The sequence below is a fragment of the Ornithodoros turicata genome, chromosome 5 (genome assembly GCF_037126465.1).
Source record: "Ornithodoros turicata isolate Travis chromosome 5, ASM3712646v1, whole genome shotgun sequence".
NCBI classification, from domain to species: Eukaryota; Metazoa; Arthropoda; class Arachnida; order Ixodida; family Argasidae; genus Ornithodoros; species Ornithodoros turicata.
In genome coordinates, this window is record NC_088205.1 from 2434201 (window position 1) to 2457454 (window position 23254).

A 23254-nucleotide genomic window follows, 5' to 3' on the forward strand; every position below is an offset into this window, starting at 1 on the left:
ACACCACCCGTCAGCACATGCAAGAAAGAGAGCAGTGGTGTGACCTTTAGCAGACACAGGATGGGTAATCCGGGAGTAGGCACCTTGCACCGTCCAACCGAATACAGTTTCTACTGTGCATATGTTTGCTGCGACGGTCGACGCAACCGGTCACGACGGTCCAGTACAGGTCCAAGCCAATGAGCACGCTGATCACAGAATCCAAACATCTGCCAAGCCAAGGCTCATGAGCGAGCTGCATATCTTTCTTGTGAAGACTGGATCTTAACTCCATCGTAATGTCTGCGCTCCTCACGGTGCAGACCTCTGGAACTTCTAGCGCGTCAAGCGCGACAGACTTGTCACGAAACCCGGGTTTCGGCACAAAAGTTATGTTGAGTAAGAACTAGCCTCTGTTCAGGTTAAGAAGCAGACATCGAATGCCTCGTTTATTGCTCAGCGCAAGCTCCCCTGTCCCTCCCGTATTCCTCCTCCAATGAGTCGATCTTCAACACAGGTGCAACAGACTCAGACAGGACGTGACGGCGTCATGGAGTGGCAGTGTACTGCTTCCTTCTTTCAGCTGGACCTGTCCATAGCAGTTGCGGTGACTATAGACCGTCAGTGGAAAAAACAGTTTGGCTTCGAGACAATGGGATGATGTCAAGACCAATCAGCGAGAGCAACAAGAAAGCACAGGCATTCAGTTCTCTGTTTGCCTCTCGAAGAGCATGGACATGTTGCTCGTATGGATGGTGTGTCCATTCTGGTGGATGTTGTATTCAGTAGATGATAAGGAACGTCCTTGACTGAGCACTGTGTATGTGAAAATACTTTGATGCTGATGAGTGCCTTGTCTTAACGATAACAATAGTGCTGCCATATGCTTGCTCTCGATGAGAGTAGTGCTGGCATGATTCCCAATAATTCTGCGATTAAATTTGTTCACAAAGCAACTGCTAGGGGGACAGATGCGTGACATTTTACGGGAGAGAAAATCATCATGATTCAGTTCTATGCCTGGCTATCGCAAGAAACGGATGTCCAGCAGTGTGCTCCTCGTGATATCTCTGTCCCCGCTTTGTTTGCAATTAGCAGTGACGTGTCCGCAAATGTAGGACGCTGGTAGTTGGGCATGCGCTGACAGGATTCGCGTCATTTTCTGCCTTACACGAATGATGTCGTGGCCTTGGGAACGAGAGTAGCGCTGGCATGAATCTTTATAATTTTGCGATCAAATGAGTACAGAAAGTAACTGCCATGAGGTAGCTGTGTGACTTCTCAGGAGAGAAAAAAAGCATCACAATTAATTTTTCTGCCTGGCTCTCGGATGGCACAGATGTGCTGCACTACGCTCCTCGTGACATCTTTGTCCCTGTTTTGTTTGCAATGAGCAGCCACGTGCCCATCATGTCAGGCGTTGGTTGTTCTTGTCAGTGCATGCCCGCCATTTTGTGTCTTCCACGAAAGCTACCTTGGCCCCAGGGATAAGAGTAGTGCTCGCATGATTCTTACTAGTTTTGTCATGAAATTAATTCAAACAGTAACCGCTAAGGGACAGATGGGTGACTTCATAAAGGAGAAAAAAAGCACCACGATTTAGTTCTCTGCCTAGCTCTCGGATAGAACAGACATATCGTTCTGTACTCCTCATGACTGTTGTAGTGGCGGATAGTTGACTGATTTCTTGTGTGCTTAGTCTCCGTTTGCTATTGATGGTGTGCCTTGTTAACATTTTTTATTTCTTTCACAGTAGTTTGCATTCCTCTGTCTCGATTATAAGTTTTTCTCCTTGCTTGTCCAGAGCTGTCCTAACCTGCCCAGACATCCCAAACAGAAAACCATATTGGACCCGTATAGGCTGGACATTGGCGATACGGGTCCATTATGCGATCAGTTTTGCCAATATGGAGAAAATCCTGCCAATATGGGTCCCATATTGGTGTCATAAATGGGCACAAATAAATAAATCTCTGTCTATCTATATCACCCGTGTACACCCCATATTAATTGAAAATACAGAAAATGGTACGTACCCGTGTTGCACAAATGCCCAAGCAGCACGGCAAGATTGGATGTTGAAGCGTGTGAAATGTTTCATTCAATAAATCGTTACTTCCCGCAGATGATACACATCGTTCGAAACAGTCAACATACGTGGCAATCCCATTATACCATTCACTCACATTATAACATTCAACAACTCAACTTTTCAGTTGTTGGAAGCTGCCACCATCTTGCTTGGCAATGCAAATGCCAATCGGTCGAACCGACTGAGAGCATGGTCATTGGAGCGAAATTACGCGTCCTACAGCTAATGCAATGCTGGTTGTAAATTTTTGGTGCATACACTATTGCGATCCCAATGAAGGCTCCTGAGGGATGTTTAGTATTGGTAGTTCCGTGAGACCGCCTGCCTAGCACTAATTGATCCTGCTCTTCATTTAGAGGGCGAGCCAGTACTATTTTTTAAATGTGATGTGGGCAAGCTTTCGCTTGTCCCATCTTACAGTCGGCAATGTGACTCCCTGGGTCCTTCAGCAAGACGGTCACAGCACCTGTTCATCGTGTTTCCGGCAGCGTGGTGTTATTTTGGAAAGCTATGTAACGTGGATCAATAAGATCTGCAGAAATGAAAAAGCAAAAAGAAGAGAGAAGTAATATCAGTGGTGGACATTAAACAGGACAATGTTTTATTACTACCTCGTTGGTGCTATCACGAAACTATTGACGCAATATGGGCAAAATGGGCAGCCCATATGGGTCCAATATGGAGCCTGGTTGCTCTCCCCATATTGGTCCCATATTGGCAGCCCATGTAGGACCAATATTGGCAATCTTGGCAGCCCATATGCCTCCAATATAGGACCAATATTGGTGTGCTGCGTGGGATGCCACGATGTCACACCTGACATCCCAGGATGTCTGGTGGTGGTCGCAAGGACGGTGGCACCACCTGGTGTGATGTTTTAGACTAGGTAGTCGCATGTCTCTGCAACCATCGACTCAATGTTGGTCAGCAGAAAGTTGGTCACTTTCTTCAAGGTGGTGTTGTTCATTTCAAATTAAATGACCTCTCTATTTCTATTTTTCATTTTTTATGACCATGACTAGCCGCCCACAATGAACAGAGCCCTCTGGACACGAGTTCGATGCTCCCCAATTAGTGTGGGGACTCACTAGATCGTCTGAATTACTGTGGGAGGCTCAAAATTGCTAATTAAGTTGTATTTAATGGCATCCAGAGGGGTTGTGGGCTAGGCGTGATCACTGATTACTACTAGTGTCTCGGGAATAATCGTAATTGGAAAAATGTAGGAAGGAAGGCTCTTCATAACTGAAGCCACTGATCAAGTACAACTTGACGACCTGTAGATGACAGAGACAAAAGGCAAGTACAGAGGTAAGAAGTCTGAACAGCAGAGTTGTTGTACCTCCTACCTGACCATAGTTTCAGATCGCTACATTTATCAAGTCTATGCACAAACCTCCAAGGTGCCACTTCTAAATGTACAACGAAACCTGACCTAATTTACCTTACACGTGACGTACACCCAATTTGGCATTCTTCAGTCAATACTTCTGACATGAGACCTCCAACATCCAACTTGAAGACACTACCCTGTGACATTCTGGTGATACTGTAAATTATATCCTACTGTGGTTCATATACCTTAAAAGCTGGGGTATGAAAAATGGTGTGCCACCCCATACAAAAAGAAAGCAAAATAGTCCCTTGAAAACTTGCAACTGGGAAGAGCGACCATGGCATCAGATGTGTAATGCATTGGATATTTGCTACGGAGTTTGTAGCTGATAGAAAAAAGGCGTTTGTCACAGGGCGTAAGTATATCTATGCTGCGAACATGAAAAGACAAAATACAGGGGACGCTAAAGTGTCTCTATAGCAGATATTAACTTATTTTCACGACTGCTGACAGCAAGAAACCAAAAAAAAGTTCATGCTCATCACTTCAACGTTTTAAGGTGTCTTCATTATTCTTGGTTCCATTCAACAAAACTTGTTGCAACAAGGATAAAGACCTGCTTGTCTGATATTTATAATTCTACCGATACCATAATGCCCCATTACCAGCAATTTACACTGATGAAAACTGAAGAATCACTGTTTGCACAGCAGTGAGATGGTAGCTCTAGATACTCACTGAACTGATTGATTGATTAATAAACAACTTGCCTTGTGGATTTAGACAGTTGATTAGATAGAGGTTGTCTACAGAGCTCACAGAAAGCGCAACAAACATGCATAGTAGTTGTGCTATCTGTAGATGACCGTAAGAAACAACATTGATAGCCTGTGAAAGGAATTGCAATATCAGTAATATGGCTTTACTAGCTTTACCCATATGTACCCATGCCCATTACACGTTGTCACTGTGTTTAGGAGAGGATCACACATGAAGAAGACATCTTAACAAGAAAAACATTTTAAATAATTCGCTTTCTACATCACAGTGTACCATGCTCTTGAAGATGAGGTCAAGTGCTGCTTCCATTACATAATCACTTTGGTTATACCACTTGTGCAGCAGTGCACCACCTAATAAAAAAATTGATGCCTTCCACTGCAGTGGGAAAAGAGGTTTACGAAGCAGAGTTGACATGAATGTGAACACTGCACACTGTGGTCATTCACAATGAGTCAATGGCGTCTATTTGTTTCCAGGTTTTAACGCCGAAAAGACATGATTGCCACGAAGTTCCTGCGCTAGATCTTGCATGAAGCCCACAATGCGTGCGTCTCGCTCATACTTTTGCGATCCATAAATTGCTATCAGGGTCACTCGTTGATCCAGCTTCGTCAAAAAGTAGGTTGTGTCCACATGCTGGCAAGTATAGATACAAGTTAGAATATGAGACAAAGGAGATAGATAGAATGGGGTAAATGCAGGCTAGCTGGTGGACAAACTCCGTGATAGGCAAGCCTGAGCAATGGGCAGGACACGTAAACACAAACACGAGGGCCCTCGTGTTTCTGTTTGTTTACGTGTCTTGCCCATTGCTCAGGCTTGCCTATCATGAAGACAAAGAAGTTACTGAATTGCAACTGCATGAAAAATGACAGGAACTAGGTATACTCTAGGACGGGTAAACACTGGGAGTCTGGGTCACAATATAGCAGCAATAAAACAGAAGGAAAACAGGAACTAAACATACTAGTCTGAGCACATAAAAATAATGATGTTAAGAAAGTGTGACATGTCACACGAAGTCAGAAGCGACCTGAAGAACAGTACAGTCATGTCCTGCTTATCCGGACACCTCGGTACCCACCCTCGATCGTCCAGATAGTGAATTTCAGGAAAAGCAAATAAAGTGTAGGGTTGCATGCGGTTCCTTGTTTCAGCACTTATGTTGTTCCCACAGAATGTCGATGATCGTGAGCTACCAGACGTGGACTCCCAGTGCTTCTTTAACCGATGCTTGCAGGATAGAAATACTTTCAAATGGTTTAGATAGCCGACACTAGCATATGGACTTTTTGTGTCCAGCAGTAATCGGATGCCTCTTGCACTTCTCAGGAGCCATCAGTACTGTGTCCACAACATCTACAGTGACTGACATCTGACTGAAAAGGGGGTCGCCAGTAGAACAGAGGGCTTACATAATCGATGATGGTGCAATTTCATCATTGAAGATTGGCAAGATTTGCAACACCTGGACAGTGTCGCCACTCATCAAGGTTTTTTGTGGATCTCTTGTACACAAATTGCAACGAACGTCTTCCATCTGGTCACAGATCCCTTGATCCGGTTTAGGGTAATTATAACGAGTCAGTCCAGAAAATGCAGTCAAACTGCACATTTAAAACTGTGCACACAAACTTGTACATGTAGGCCGCAAGAAGAGAAGCCATAAGCTCAAGTCTGATGCATAAAGGAGCACTGAGGTGACCCTGAATATATATAATTTGGGTGTGTGTGATTCAGTGCGGCCTGTTCTGCAACAAATAAGATGAGCGCAGGTGACCTAGAGTGGTCTGTTGTAACGCTTTTGCGTCTTCGTTTTCGGCCCGCGAGTCGTGCGACAGCGCTGTAAAGCGGGCTTCACCTACAGCACCCTTGCGGTAGGTGAAGCCGACTTGCGGACTAGATGACGGTGGTGCCTCTGTCACTGCACAGTGACAAAATGTCGCTTCGGAGAATAGAAGATGATGTTATCAGGCAGAGCTGGAAGCGCATTGGGAAAGCATCGACAAACTTTTTTCCGGCCTATTAGTGCTTAGTAGAGTTTATTTTGAAGCAAAATTAGTTTCTTTTCGGACCGCTCGATTATTCGGCCTTCATCACCGCCGAGTCCGAAAAATCGGACGGCAACTGTCTGTTTACGAATAGTGGAATTGCAGTGGCACAATTTCCCTTTTTCTTTGTGTCACATCATTACGGCAGCATTGAGAGCACTTTCCTGTATCGTTTGGTTTCTATGTCAACGTCGAATGAAAATCAAATTAATATGATTCAAAAAAAGAGTCTTGCGTATAGTTGCTGGTCTGTCCTACACTGATCATGCAGTGTTCCCCCTTCCTAAGTATGAGATTTTAAAACTAAATTATTTGTACAAATATCGCGTACTACAGTTGTACAAAACGATGACAAGGACAAACAATCAACACTTAAGCATTATTTTGATGAATCAGTATAGATTTACGTATCCACTACGGACTGCACAAAATTGTCGCGTGCCGTATAGTAGAGCAAATTATGGTAAACAATCAATCACTTATCAGCTTCCTATCCTGTTAAATATGTTGGCTTCTATTGATATTGCTATCTTTGCTTTGTCAGATTATAATATGAAAAAGCTCTTTATTGTATTGTATTTTTTTTCTGGTTGCACGTTGTATTTTTGTTATTAAAACTGCACAGATTTTTTATTCTTTGTTGGTTTATATGAAGTATTGAATGTGACGTAAGGGAGTCAGGGCCTAGTCAAGCCACATGGCTTTTTTGCCCTGATTTCCGACACCTTGAGTGTGAAATAAAATTATCTATCATCATCTATCATCAATACAGATGATCAGGATGTTTTCTGCAATCGAGAATCCAGGAGAACTTCTACTTTACTTCTGACAGGTTCATAGCGTTGCGGTTTTATTGCCATGCAAGCGTGCAAGGATGATGACTCACCTGACCGTTCCCCTAGATGATGTGAGCATGCACACAAGAAACATATGGTGACACTGATGATGAAAGTAAAGGAAATATACGTGTTCAGGTATTGACTCACTGTGTCATAGAAGCACACAATTCCTTCATTATTGAGCTCTGCTGCCCTGTTGTTGATGATCATGATCACATTAGGCCTATGTTGCTTTTCTTGGTATGTCTGCAGAAAGAGAAAACACATCCACACGAAGTACGTGAGCATCCTCCAGTCCTACAGCAGGCTGACTTTCATCTTTCATACGTGAGCATGTTAATTTGCGAGCAAATATGGTAAACGTGATGCGGAAGGCAGCCCTCGTGTGGACGTAAAGTGAAAGGTACCGTAGGCAATGAGACCACCAGACCACTGGAACCTGCTGTGCAGTAAAGCGAGACCCCAAGACCAAGATATGCTACACTGCACTGTGAAGGCCCCTCTCCCCTTCCTTCTCACTGGGGTGTTCACCCTCTTGGACCCAAGTACAAAACCATGAGGAAGATTGGGAGGCTTGGGCCTCTGGCCACAAAAATGACTATCTGACAAGCAGCACACCCAGAGGAGGAAAAATTCTGCAGGTTAATTTTTCAAACACTGACCACTACCGGCAAAACAATGACTCACAAAAGAAGCTGTTGCAATGGAAGAATAGATTTCTTTTTGTTGTTGTTGTTGTTGCAAAATCAAATCAGCCATAGTCAACTGACACGTGACAACACTCGTGTCGAACGATGAGAAGCAACTAGAATATTCCACGCAGAATAAAGCTGGCTGTAGCTCGGCTTGCACAAGCCGCCACAGTTGTTTGTGATTTCTTGTTTTTTGTAACAGCCGAGAACATCAGCACACGTCCAGACTTCACGAATGTTGCAAGCAAGTCATTCGTACATATAAAGAGTCCCATCATCAATAGTGGGTAGCGTTGTTTCGAGCCTGTGTTAATCAGTATCGCTCTTGTGATGCAGTCTTCCATGCAGTAGGTGCTCGTGCACTTTGAATAAATATTTTATCTGTGGTCAATGATCTCTCTAACTAGCATATTTTTTGGGCAGCATTCCAAAGTCACGTGTGAGGGACTTGTTCATGGGTCTTTTCTCAGTCCACAATTGTTAGATGATTTGTCTGTCAATTTCAGGATTTGTTTGTCAATGCTGTTTCTGTCACTTGGGTAAGCATGACATAATATCGCTTCCTCGATGTTACCTTTGGAAACTGCTCAGGGTACTGAACAAGAATGCTTTGGGGACACTCAGTCACTCCCACCCTGAGTGTGCAATCCCGTCATTCAGGGCTGACATCTAGACTTGGTAGCCACTGCTTACTATGGCTATGTGCTGTACAAGTTGATTAATTTGTTGTCTGTTCCCTTCCATTTATGCAAGAGCTTGATCATTACTTTGTTCTGTTCCACTGGTAATGTATTCTCACACAATACATTGCTCAGAAGATAGCTCTGTGCATTCAATACTGCCACTTTTAGGACTCTCCAAAATTCATTTTGCATCTTGTTCATCATGTATCGCCTTCCATATGTATGTATCTGCAACAGCTGCGATGTGCCTTTTCGTCATCGTGTCCAATACCGGGTAAATGATATTGATGTACTCCTCGTGACGACTGCTGGAGCCTTTTAATCACCTGCCACTCTTTAATCATGATTACCGTAATTTCACGCGTATTAGCCGTGGCTTATGCGCTATCTTTTTTTCTCATAGGTGCACTGCGGCTTATCCACCAGTGCGGCTTATCTGATGACAATTTCTCCCTGGTATTTTTTGGTATATCATGGCATATCCTTTTATGGCCTTCTCTATGGCCTCCTTTGTCCCACAAGTAAGTTCTGTCGTGTTGCCCGCGGCTTATCTGCGAGTGCGGCTTATCTGTCCGAAAATGTTCCTAAAAGCGGGTCCAATGGCTTATCTGCAGTGCGGCTTATACGCGTGAAATTACTGTAGTTACTGATTGAAATATGGCATTCATGGAAAAAGCCAGACAGCAGCGGGAATCGAACTACACACCTCTCTATTACTGTCATAATCAATTATTACTAAGGCCCCTGGTTTTCCGGAATTCATCGCGGAATCCTTCGTTTGACACGGAATTTCTCGGAATCCCTTATCTTGATCGAAATTTCGCGGCGTTTTGCGTGGAATTTCGCGACTGGCGCGATGTGGTCGGTTACTACGACGTGCAGCGTTCCAGGAAAAGTACTGCACACTCACGCAAAAGACCGTCAGATAAAAGCGCGTCCTCCGCACGCTCCCGAATACACGTGACCTTTCGACATATGTACCCGCGTATTTTGCGCCATATCGCATAGTTTGTGCACCTCCCGTTTCACACTAAAAATGACGAGAAAACAAACAAGCGCGTACTTTGCGCACCGGCGTTTCCGCGCGCGGATATCTGGCACGCGCGTCTCAGCGATGGTGCGGCGACTGCTTTTCGCAGCGCCGTCTGTGCTACTGAAGTTGCTGCAGCGCTTTTGCTTGATTTGCGCACACTTTCGGGTGACGGTCCATTGAGGCGATGAATGATGTACTGCCGTTCGAACTACAAAACGCGGAAAGAGACGCTGGACAAACACGCTGTGACAAACCGTAGAGCACTCAAGCAAGCAATGGCCGACGGTTGGCAAAAGGTCGGATGACAGTTGGTCAACGACAAGCAATTCATCATTTCAGTGTAGTTTGTGTACGCGCCAAATTAGACACCTCACCCTTCATTTTGACACACACGCGAACAGGATTCTCGAATTTGCGGAAGCTCGCGAGACGAGCTATGTATAGTATCTGTTTTTCTTCAGGGAACACATGCCGTTGTTAGTTTGTTCGTATTGTGGTCTTTGGCATCTTACGAGTATTTTTTAGTACTTTTGAACAGCGATCTCTCTCTCTCTTTCTTTTTCATTGTGAAACGTCGTGCTCACTGTCCGTTGTGGGAAATACGAGCAAAACAAACAAGTAATGATAGTATATCGTTACCTTACGCCGCGAGACAATTGAGTATGAAAATGAGCGACGCCGCAGGAATGCTTTGGTCTGTATCTTGCCACAAGCTTGGCACAACGTAGGCTGGCCAGTGCTTGGCAAACCATTGACCAGGGTACAGATCCATATGAAGGAACAAGCTTGTTGGCCGATGATGTACCACGCAAGGCCGGTAGGTCAGCCTAACCATTGCCAAGCTTGGCCCAACCTTTGTTTATTGCTTGGGCACAGCGCAACATGACAAAGTTGGTGAACACAGCGTGCTTTCGGTTGTCAAGTGCGACTAGCGGCGTCTTCCAGCAGCGTCTCGACCACAGGGGTGACACAAACCCGCCATTGTTGTAACTACCCTCAAGCGGGTGCTTTTGGCAAAACTGCCATCTTGTCCTGGTCGCACGTCATAGAAAACGTCATTTTGAGGTCATGTGACTTTGTTTACATGTCGTTTTGCCGCTTACCGACATATTTTCGCCGTCATAACACCAAAAGATGAACGTATTTTGCCAGCGTAAACTATGCGGAGCTTCTTCCTCAACATGGTAGCCCGTTTCAGCTTAGTTTAAGTACATCGCATCGGCTCGGTAAGTCTTAACGCGCGGTCGTCATCACACCTTTGGAAGTTGTCAACAATACGAGGCTTTATGTGTAAAACTGTGCGTTTTATTGCGAGATTATCGGATAAAAATAATTACCGTGATCGAAAAACATCCAAAACGTCGTCCAGAAACAACAACCGCATTGTTTACAAACGGTTTGGCCACCGATCACGGGCGCCGCCATCTTTAAGGTCACGTGTGCCTTGACGTTTGCTGTGACGTGCGACCAGGACCTGTCCAGGATGCATTGCGTTCGCCAAGCACGCTTTCGATTACGGAGCAATACATTGGATGTCACCCCTGTGGTCTCGACGTATTCCACCGGTATATGACCGGCATTGGGTCGGCGTTTAGCCAGCTAACCGTCGCCGGTTACGCGGTATGAGAGCTTCTTTTGCGCTTGCGCAATGCAATGATAACTTCAATATCGGCTCTACCGAGAGCCTACATGACCGGCACACTAAAATTTTTAAATTCAGCGTCGTTGGATTATCGTAAAGAACGTTCGCGCGCAATTTGCGCACCCACAGCTTTTCCGACTTTTTTCGGGAGAAAAAGTGCGCAAATTATACGAGTAAATACGGTAACTGGGTTTTGGAACGGAATGAGGGTGCTTGCTCCGAATTGAGCGTCTATTGCAATCAAGTATTTGTCAATTCGTATAAACTCTGTAGATGCTGAAAGATCTTTCAGCAGGTATAAAATGATTTTTGGTGACTGACTGCATTTGCTGACACAGGAGAACACAAGATATCATGTAATGCTAAGCCAGAACTGTACTGTGAATCTAAGTTTATGAAATATTTTTTGTTCCAACATTATCCAAGAAAATAAAGTGTTTCCCGTTTCAAGTAGCCGTTGACTCCTTGCCGTGGAAAATCGCGGAATTTACAAGTTGGTGCATTGGAATTTTGAATTTGCCACAGCAGAAAACCAGGGGCCTGATGGTTACCTTGTGAGTATCACAAATAAATGAATAAACGGCTGTCACAAGACTTCAGTATTGTGTGCATCCTCAGTTCAGGCCAGACTGAGCATGCCACATGTGACATGTGGAGAAGGTGTTTGTAGTGTCACAACTCAAGGCTGGATGTATCATGTGGTTGTCACGTGACATTGTGGAAGACGTTATGCTGCTCATTAAGCCGGTCACACCAAAACCATTCCATCTGCGTCCACAGTAACTGATTCAGAACGTAAAACGTGAGAAAGAGACCACGTGGAGGATGAGTGAATGAGAAATGTCGGGCGTGGAGAAGTGGGAAGGCTGCTTACATAAGGCGAGAGGTTGAAGCCCCATTACTTAGAGCCTTTCTGTCAACAGTCATGCTTTACTAATAATATGCAACTAGACACTGTAAGGCTTCAACGTTGCATTGGTTGGTCTTCTGTGTTCCAGTGGCCTGAGTCACCGCTATGTTACTTGTGCAAATAAAGGTTTGTCTTTTCGATTCAATTTCTCTCTGTGCTTCCAAATGGGATTGCAAGTTCGAGCAACTGATTCTCTGTGTCACATTAAATGGTCGCCGCTTGAAAGCCTCGCCTTGCTTGTCCTGTCGTTCCACAACAGAATTGGGTAAGGTGATTATTGCAGGTAATGATATTGTCACTATTCCTGAAAAAACTTTTGTGGGTTCCCTAAGACTGATAAATGGTGTTACTTTCTACCGTGCACAAAAAAAATCCCACCGGCTTATATATTGAATCTCTAAACTAGTAAAGGATAATGCAGCTAATCACCAGCATATGCTTGGTGTTTGGTAATTGCCAGAGACAAAGGTGGGACACCTAAGAAGAGTAGAGTGCCCAATCCCAGCGATATAAAGAAGTGTTGTACCTCACGGAGAAGCAATGTTATTTTTGGGTTGAATATCAGCGCAGAAGAAAATCCTTATCTAGCAAGAGTAAGGTTTCCTTAAAACAACATCAATGCCAAAGTGCCAAAAACGAAAACAAATTATCTACGATAACACAAATAAATGAGGCAATGTTGAAAGCATTGTCATCCAGGGGTATACTTTACTTCCACTGGGATAGTAATAGATAGCATGGTAATTGTCTATGCATTTTCGGGTATACTTATACTGGGATGGTAATAGATAGCTGGGTAATTGTCTATGCCTTTGGGTATACTTACACTGGGGTAGTAATAGATAGCTGGGTAATTGTCTATGCCTTTGGGAACCTCCACATTGTGGTCTGGGTGGCGGTAACCATGCTCATAGTAGCTCTCCACACCAACCGCATCAAATAACAACACCATGCAGAGTGCGTCCGTCCACTTGTGGAACATTGCAATCCTGCAATTGCACAGGGAAAGAGGAAATAAAATGTTAAATAAAAATTACTTTTAATTAGACACTGGTAGGAAGTTGGGCAATGAATCTTCTCACCTCTGACAGTAATCTATGGTCAACTTGTTACCCAAATTCTTCATTTCTTGATGCGTGGTCTGTTTACTTAGAATTCTGTTGAAGTACAATGAGAACTGAAAGCAGAAGCATAATATTTGTAAGGAATGTAAGAAGGAATTGGGACAAAGTTCGCCCCAAACATAATTTGCGGGTGGCAATCTTTGGAGACAGTGCTGTCAGTATTGAGGAGCTTCAAAGGCAGTACATCTCTTTCATCACATTCAAACTTTATGCTTATTAATACATAAACCCCTAGAAGGCCTGAAAGTCCAAATGTCCATCTTTCAAAATGTGAATTTGAGGTGCACTCTAAAGCTTTCTCTTTTCCCTTATTTGTCCATGCACACAAAATAGGTAGAGCCTTAAGTTTTCGGGAAACATTTTTTTTCTAAATTCAGGGGGTAAAATCCGGTAAATAAACATGTGGTCTAAATTTATGCAAATTCGGGTGAAAAAAACTTCCAGCATTCTAAATTCAGGGAGCAATCGGGCTCAGTTACTAAAACTAACTGTACTGGTTGGGTACAAACGGTGATGTAACTGCATCTGCTGCCAAACAAGATAATGTGCATTCCTACAGACGTCTCTGTGAGTGAAATTTGCAGGGTAAAAATCGGGTTTCACTTCAGAGAGGCAACCTTCAATTTGGAGTGCAAATTCGGGGAATCGGGTTAAATCCTAAAACTTCACGCTCTAAAGGTGGGCCATGCAGGCACTTAGGCATGCATGCATGCTAGACAATGACAAACGTCACACCAGAGCAATTTCCTTCTTGTTTATCATTAAAGTGAATACTGTAGGGCATCAACACCTGACTGAGCTTCTCGCACTTTTGACTGAGCTGACATGTAATGTAAATGTATTTCTCGCCACTGGATCAGTTTTAATTTTAATTTAATATATTCACCTGGACATAATTTCATTATCAAAAAGGATTACATGATGAACGTAAAGATCTGTTAGGGCATCAGACAGTACGTGCAACTGAGAGTTATGTCAGGAAAAACAAATTTTAATTCATTTTCTATTCCAATTTCACTTCAAAATCAATTTCACCAAATTCAAAAGGAATCTCCTTAGAAAGTATATACAAGGTGTCCAGTGAGAAAGCATAATTACATTTCTAAAAAAAACTATGCATGGTAAAAATGTGAGGCCTATCGTATGACACTCATCATCCCACAATCACGCAACATCATCACGGCATCAGTTACTGATAATCACTGACATCAGATGTTCTGTGTTGTCCTTTCCTCTTCCCCATACTTTAGGCGGGGCTTTGTCCACCGCCTCATCATCCAGTGTCGTAGTTCACTGTTCTCACTGTCGGAACTGTGTTGTGCACTAGAATGGCACCTCATCTACAGTGTTGTTCGTGGACAAGTGTTTCAGTGGCAACGAACAAGCATCTGCCAGATCACATTTTGGAAGGTGCCGTACTTTGAGGTATTAATGAGGGTTTCACGAGGTTTTGCACCGGTACAAAGATACGCAACCCCAAGTCATGTGCCTTTCCTCATCAAAATGCTTCCCAGAGCCGCAGACACCATCGAAGCACACAGCAACTCGGAAAACATTGGAGGTGAGAGAAAAATGTGAGAGAGAGAAAGAGAGAGAGCAATCTCCAATACTTCTCGTTGCACGTGTTCTAATCCCCGTCAGTCATGTATGGTTAAATGTACCATGCTCTCTATGGCACTTAAAAGTACCTCTTGCCTTTGTTGTCAACAAAAAAAATTGAATCTTGAGTCTCAATTTTCGTGTGTTTTACCGACTGCCAGGAAAATTATGATCACTATATGCAAGCAAGCACACTTTCATGATGATCATGATGTTGAAGTCTCGTTTATGTGTTTACATGTTCTTCAACGCGTGAGCTGACGGGAATCCACAATTTGATTGCAATATCAGAGATATTGTTATCTCTACTGAAGATCGTAAAAAATGGGCTCGACTGTACTATGTCGTCAGCGTGAGTGGGCACTTCTCATTTCCTCTGCCTTCTGTGCGCCAGCATTTTTAGTTCATGATCTACCAGCTGTCATTCTGCATCCATGCAATGACAGTTTATAGTGCAACAATTCGAGCTCAAAGTCATCACTTGTACCAACAGAACGAAAATTGTTTGCCCATCTTCACTTTAATTGATCAGAAAAGCACACAGGAGGCACTTCCTGAAGCAACGCTGATAAAAAAAGCCTAAAAAAGGCTACATTAGCGGCGCTCTGGACATAACCGAGGACAACCTGTTACGAGATGTTTGGAGGTGTCTTTGTGAAATGTTGTACAATAAATCATTCTGCATTCACGTTTTCTTGGAGATTGCATGTGGCGTACAAGTGGATATTTTTGCCTTAGTTCCCCCTTCAGAAAATGGGGTCGATTCCCATAATCTCGCTGATATGGCAACCAGAGTATGATTAGACCACTCAATAAGATGTGTCCTACGGGTATCGAATTTCCGAAAGGGGCCAACAATATTTAGGAAGCGGAAGTGACGCAATAACATAAGATATACAATTCCATGTTTTTTGATACCACAGTGCCATAGTTGCACTGGTGCCTAAAGGTTACAGTACTTGAGAGACAGCACTTTTCCAGGAAACTCACCTTCGTCAAACTATGTCAGTAGAGGTTAATGATCGTGTACGCAAAATTTCGCCACAAACAGTGCAAACCCTCATATCCTTCAACTTTTAAGAACCAGTTTATGTTCCACATCTCATATTCACAGGGAGTGTACCTATAATTTTTGCTTTCGCAGGAGGTTTAAAGCTACACAGTGAGTGTCCTACCTTGGCAATCATGACAGCATAGAGCCGGTTGAGCCAAGTGAATAGGCTTGGCATCTTGTCAGCACGCAGCAGCGAAGTTGTTCGACGACGGGCCTGAAGGGATCACAGCAGGCAAATGCTATAAAGCTTAGATTTTCACATTTATTCAAAAAAAAAATTTAACAAACTAAAAATTTAACACTACACAGGGTGTTTCACCTAACACGATAAAAAATCACATTAAGAAATCTACTGGTCTCAGCATTATGCGGTCAACGCCGTTTGTCTCGGGGAAGATTTTGCCATTACTTCCGAGCACTTTGATCAAATTTAATTTGCGAGAAATGAATCTTACCAATTGATCTCCCGAAATTTGCCAAGTCAACCTCACTTTTTTATTTTATTTTACAGAAACAGAAAGTGCATGTCAACAACAACAACTTTATTTTTGGCTTTGGAGAGTGGGGAGGTTCATCGCCAGAAGCGATACTCTACCCATTGCTGGTGGGGATGTCGAGAATAAAATAATGAGCCCCTTCACAATAACGATCCAAGTCCGATGGTGTCCAGAAATGTCAGAAGAGCTTTGAGCGCAGGTCGTTGCTGGGCTGGAATTGGGCCAGGGACCAAGCAATTTCGATAGGGAGAAGAGGCGAGAGTCCAGCTGACGAAGAGACTCGGAGAGTGTGGTTCGGGAAGGTTGGTAGTGAGAGCAATGAAGAAGAATACGCTCCAGATCCTCAAGAGCACCACAGTTGCAGCAGGTGGGAGAATCAACTTGTCGCAAGCGGTAACGCCACTGAGCTGTAAAGGCCACATCGAGGCACATTCGGTGGATTAATGCAGCACCTTGACGAGAGGTGTTTCGTGGCATGCGGAAAGCGAGCGTTGGATCAACTCTGCTCAACATAGAGGGGGGTAAGAATGTCGGTTGTCCGTTGGCGGGAAGCCAGGGGTGTCGCTAGGCGTCGCAGAATTGAACGGCGGTCTCCTCTCAGCAGAGCAATACTGGTCCGTTTCCAATATGAGAGTGCTGCTTCTGCGGCGCTGTCGGCCTGCTCGTTCCCCACGACACCACAATGAGCTGGAACCCACTGGAGAACTAGCCTGTGGCCTGCTTAGTACACAGGGTGGTAAGCCATTAACACATCTGTGACTAGGGGTGCGGATGGCCTACAGCCTTCCGACCTACGAAGTGCATGTCAGATTTACTACTCTGCTGCATTGTAAAATACATTCCCTACCACAGTGATAACATGCTAATAGATGAAAAGAATTGCGAAAACCGTCGTTTCAAGGCGCATAAAACTCTCAGCCGAACTTAGTTCTCCATGAAGTTAATGTAAGATGCGGCGACAGAAAAACGGTCACCCACCTCTTCGTATTTCCTTTTTGCTCTTATTCCGGATAACTTTGTGTTGCAACCATACTGCCGTTATCAGCAGAAGCTAGGGTTGCCACCAGGCCGGTATTATACCGGCAAGGCTGGTTATTTGCTCGCTCTGCCTGTTGCCGGTAGGAAGGTGATACCGGCAGCGTTTTGCCGGTTTTTGCGGCTCAAGACCTTTTCACAAGGGCTTTTGCGAGGTTTTCGCTTCAACATTCCACTACAGCTTGAATAAATCTGGAGCAAAGTCCCAACTCCGCAGTCACCAGTTGTTTTCTTATTTATTCATTATTATTATTATTATTATTCTTATTATTATTATTATCATTGTCATTCATCAAGTGTTGTGTTCGGAGGGGACAAGATCAGTGGTTGTGCAAAGCTATTGGTGGTTGTGTCGAGCCTGATAGAACTTAGGCCGTATACAACCATCATGAGATCTCCTGCAAAGAAGTGTCTGTGTGCATCGATGCGTTTTTCAGAGTAAATAACAATCCGGTTGCTCCAATACGATCCAGTGTACTGTTCATGCCTGTTTATAGCAATTTCTAACATCAATGATCCAGCCACACACAGGAACTTACGTTTCCTCATATTATCTCTCTCTCTGTCCTCATCCACCCCTCACCCACTTTCCCTTTCCTGCGAGCATTTCCCCTTTCCCTCTATACCACCTCCCCTCCCTCAGCTGGTATTTTTCACTACGAAAGGTGGCAACCCTAGCAGAAGCCTCAAAAATCAAAAGTCAAAAGGCAGGTACATGGCTTCCTCGCACCACTTCTTCTGGAGGTCCGAGCGCGACCGGCAATTTATGCGCTCTCGAAACCCCGATTTTCACAATTTTCTTCCAGCCATTACCATTGTAGAAGTGAATGTATTTTTCAATATAATGGGGTACATCTGGCATACACTTTCTGTTTCTTTAAAAAATATGTGAGCTTGACTTGGCAAATTGCGGAGTTCAATCGCAAAATCTCAATTTCACGCAAAATAAACAAAGGTGTCAAAAAAAATCATAGCAAAATCTCCCCGGAGATAAATAGTGTTGACCCTATAATGTTCAGACAAACAAGTTGATTTTGTTAACACAATTTTTATCCCGTTATGTAATACACCCTGCATATTTGTCTTTGTACAATCAGAATAAAACCCAGAGTGCTTACGTCGGATTGGACTATGCTGGCATTCCATTCACTAAGCTTCGCCTGTGCTTCCCTAAGATGTACCAGTGACTGTAAAAACTGCCACTGGGACATAATTACTTGTGCTTCCAGCAGGTGATGAATGACCTCCAGTTCAATGCTGCACAAATTTCATATTTTCAGGGCGAGAAGTTCTATCTCAATGAAAGGTATCTGCCAGTGTGTAAACACAATCCAGGTTGTTATACAAATGGCTCCAGAAGTGGTTGCAATGATGTGGCAAGCAGGGTTTGAAACTCAATCTGAACCAAGGACAGTGTTATGCATTAGCCATGTGAATGTCGAACCAGAATGAAATGAATCGAAGACTATATAGACGTCCACGTTTTCTTTAAATTTGCTTTTCTCGGATGAACCATACCAATACAAAGGTGGCCTTGATGTTGAATGGCTTGTATAGCACAAATTATCTCAGAATAAGCAGGAAAAATTTGAGGGGACACAATATTTTGTGTCTATCGTGTAGACTGCGCATGGACATGCTTACACTAACACATAACAGAACAAGTCTGAACCAAAACACGGTGCTTTTATCTCGTACTTAATCCTTCTCTTCCTTATGATTTGGAACTCAAAGCCAAAGCTACTATTATGTCTGAACCTCAACTAGAATAAAAATACGTCATGTCCAATTCATACCTCTGCTCTGTCAACAGAGTGTATAGATGTTCGTAGCAAGTACCTGAATGAGGACTTAATTGGAACCAACAAGGGGTGGTGGAAGAGCTTCTGATTATGTACAATGATTTCATTCAGCATTGCCGAGAAGTCCCTGAACTTTATCATCTTCCCATTACTTGCAGTGTAGAGTTTGCTGTAGCTGGTTCAAGTGTCAAGGACAGGCCGTAAAAAGATTTGTGCACTTAAAGGAGCAATGAGGTGACAGTTAACAGGACTCAAAACCCTGCCTCACCTGTAGGGTTGCCACCAGGCCGGTATTATACCGGCACGGCCGGTTATTTCGTCGCTCTGCCGGTTGCCGGTAGAAGGTGATACTGGCAGCCTTTTGCCGGTATTTTTCGCTCGAGAACTTTCATATGGGTTTTTGCGGAGTTTTCTCTTCAACATTCCACTACAGCTTGAATAAATCTGGAGCATAGATCCAACTCCGCAGTCACCAGTTCTTTCCTTAGTTATTCATTATTATTATTATTACACACAGGAACATATGTTTCCTCGTATTATCTTGAGCTCTCTCTCTCTCGTTTTCTGTGTGTTCTCCTCCACCCCTCACCCACTTCCCTTTCCTCCTTTCCCCCTATTCCACGTCCTCTCCCGCAGCCGGTATGTTTCACTACGAAAGGTGGCAACCCTACTCACCTGTCAAGCTGTCCATTGGATGTTATCGCGCAAAATATTTTCGCTCCGCGGCGTAACAAAGCTGCACGATCAAAATTTCCAGAAACAGTCTGAGAAAGCAGCCACGGACAACATGGAAAAGTCCCTGTGTCTTTTTCCCTTTGTTTCTTTCTTCTCAGTTCATGCGCTGCTTATACCAGCTTGAGCTGTACGTCATGAGTAAGGCCCTTCTTTTTCCGCGGTTCCGCGATTCTGCAAAAATTTGCGGAATCGTGGGTCTGCCGCGGAACATGAGGTTTTGCGCAGAATTTTTGCAGAAACCGCGTGCTTAACCCAGTTTATGCGCGAGATGAACGGAATTTGCTCGCACAAGGTCGGCTTGTGTTACAGCGTAGATTTGCCAACTAGATAAGGCCCCCATCTGTGTGCTGGAACATCTTTCTAACTCCTCTCTCTAACCCTCAACCCTGTGGGATGCTGGAGTGGAAAGAAAACGCTGACCTCTACTTTGGTGTCCATAGCTGTCTGTCAAGTACCTCTGCGTGACAGTAAACTCTGTATATGCAGAGAGGTCGCTTATAGCACCGAGTACAATTTGACAGTCATTGACAAACGTCAAGCCCTCTCAGAAGAAAGTTCAGTGTATCTCGTTATGCCGAGTCACAGAAGTTCCTGAAGTTGCAACCGTGTTCTTCCACACCGAGAGCTAACAGAGAGTATTTTCTATCCGAACTCGGGCAATTTGCCTCTTACCGCGGAAAAATGCAGAATTCGTAGTTCCCTGCTGCGGAATTCAGGATTTGCCGCGGCAGAAGAAGAAGGGCCTTAGTCGTCAGTCATGTGCAGAGGCCTTACGCACACTCTCTAGGTCCACCTGCACTCTCTTCGTTCTTTTGCAGGAGCTCATTTTATTCGTTGCAAAGCGTGCTGTAGCAAAAAAAAATAAAAAAGATTGGGGGAGGGGGGGGTCGCCTCTGTGCTCCTTCGAGAACTATACATGTTCGTGGCTGAATACAAAAATCTACAAATTTGGGAGTGTGACGATACACAAATGTAAACGTAAAATTGAAACAGCAAATCTAACGTACAACCTGATTTGAAATCAGGATTTACGCGCCAGTTTTAAGCCCTCGGTAATTAGAGCCTCGTCCTTTAGAGCTGAACGTTGCAAAGTCCGCTTTTACCCCCGATTTACGTCATCGTAACTTCCGATAAAACCCTGAAAACCAGGACACTTCAATGTGCAAAACCGACCGCATCAATGGGCTTGGGTGAACAGTATATTGCTTTACGCTTGGCTCTGTCTCTCGTGTGTTCTCCTATTTGCGCTTTGTTTTTTACTAAAAGTGATTGTTTTTACATGATATCAGCCGCCTTGTTTTACACCTTCTAACGTAAGACCTGAATTTCAATCGGGACTTACGTTCGATTACTTTTCGAGTGAAAAGAAAAACAACTCTGGATAAAAACAGAAAAAGAACACACGGGGTGCAAAGCAACGTAGTGTCTACTCAAGCCTGTACATGTGGTTGCATTTGCACATTGGCAAATTCAGTTCTCTGACTTTCACCTGAAGCAACAGTGATGCAAATCAGAGGCAAAAGCGAGCATTGCAGGCTTTAGCCCGAACACACAAGGCTCGAATTACCTAGCGCACGTTGAAAGCAAGCATGGCTTAATAGCCTGCAAAAACAAAGTCAGACTAACAATAAAAATATCCAAATATGCCAAAGTTATCTGCCATTTGCAGCCACAATAAGTATTGACCAATATTTTTAGCTTTAAAGGAACAGTGAGGTGACATTTAATATACCTTGAAACTTTGTTTCATACGTCAAGCACGCCCATCATGAGCCACCATGTTAAATATTTTTGCTGCACAGTGTACTGCAACTGCGCAATCAAATTTGCAAGAACAGTCGGAGAAGGCAGCCTCGGAGAAACGGCTCAATCGCCTCACTCATCATCGGCAGCTCCCCAGGTAACTCATTTTATTTGTTGCAGTACATGCTGCAGAAAGAAAAAAAAAACTTTCACCTATTATGCGCAAACCACTGTCCGCAGTATTGGCTGCCCCAGCACTTTACGCTCATTTTCATACTGAACATTCTGCCCGTAAAATTTTGTTTGTCACTGCCACTTTGAGGCTCCTAAGCAATCGGGTCTTCCCTTCCGCCAATCACGTTTCCCCCGCCAGTGTAGGAATAAGCACATCGGTGATAACGGCGTGCTGCAGTGCATTAGATAAAGAAGTTATCCGTTATCCGAAAGGATACAAGTCCATGGCTTTTGTACGTGCGATCACGTAGGTGTAGAGCTGCCCGCAGAAATGGCTTAGAAACGACCCTATTGCTGGTAGCGGAGGGGACTGAGACAGGGTGGATGATGAGCTGTGGTACGAGCCGACGACCGCCACTGGGTTCATGGACGTCAAAGAAGCAGCCGATGGTGAGGGTGTCAGGAGAGGTGAAGCGTTTGAAGGCGACGGGCTGGCTGAAGGAGGAGTAACGCAGGGCACCTGCTCCTTCAAGCGGTGGAATTCAACCCGTAGGGCCTCGTAGATAGATCTTAACGACGTCTAGAAAGAGGGTCACGGACTTAAAAAGTGTCACAAAAGTGTTCATCGTTATTCAACGTTGAGACGCAGGCACACGTGCAGGCCAGTTTCACGTTTTCATTGAACATAGAAGATGCACATACGCATGAAAATATAAGCAGACGAGGACACGTGCATGGTCAGAATCGTGGGAATACTTACATCTTTTCTAAGGAAGCTTTTTGGCACTACATACTGCAAAGACATGTACAATTTTTCCGCCACTGCTAACTGCGACAGCGCCGTCAAGACGCAGCTGAATAAGTGAAGGGACTTCACCGTAACATCTCTCTCTTTCTCCTGAAACATGACCGACAAAAAGAAGAATAAACGAATGCCAGCTTTGTGCGTTAGAACATGTTGACATTTATCACTAATTCCCGAAAACCGTTACCACAATCTCCTTCGCTTTGTCGAAATTGAAGCGGCCCAGTGCTGAAAAGTATGCCTCAAGGACTCCACGCTCGTAAGCAAAGAATTCGTCCTCCTCCATCCTCGAAATACAACCGCCCCCTCTTGAAAAGAAAACTACGAATATTGACAGCGACGCACACACTACGCTATCCACACCATGGCATAAACATCAAACCGAAACTATTTTGCCTCTCTAGCCCAGTGTTGCCAAACCTGTAAACCAGTCGTACAAAGAATGATGAAAAATGTCCGTGCCGAGATTCAACAAGTTTGTGAATATGAAGCGAACTGCATCCACGATTACAATATAAAGCTACAAACAACACACCTTTGAAAGAGAAATAAGTCAAACAAGGGGAAACGGCAAATCTATGCGAAAGGCTGCAGGACGAGGGCACGTCATTACGATGTAGCTGTTTTCCCAAAATCGTGTAGCTTG

At 44.1% G+C, this 23254-nt stretch overlaps 1 protein-coding gene across 1 annotated transcript; it reads right to left on the minus strand.

Annotated features, from left to right (window-relative positions):
- Positions 1–4411: 4411 nt before the first annotated feature.
- Positions 4412–22977, minus strand: LOC135393794 (KICSTOR subunit 2-like). The gene is made up of 10 exons (XM_064624066.1): positions 22796–22977; positions 22564–22701; positions 22082–22383; positions 19189–19326; positions 18468–18606; positions 15939–16031; positions 13123–13217; positions 12867–13029; positions 7228–7326; positions 4412–4826 (listed from the first exon to the last, which is right to left on the minus strand). Exons 1-10 carry the CDS (start codon positions 22892–22894, stop codon positions 4653–4655), a joined length of 1440 nt encoding a protein of 479 aa, XP_064480136.1. The 5' UTR covers positions 22895–22977; the 3' UTR covers positions 4412–4652.
- Positions 22978–23254: the final 277 nt, after the last annotated feature.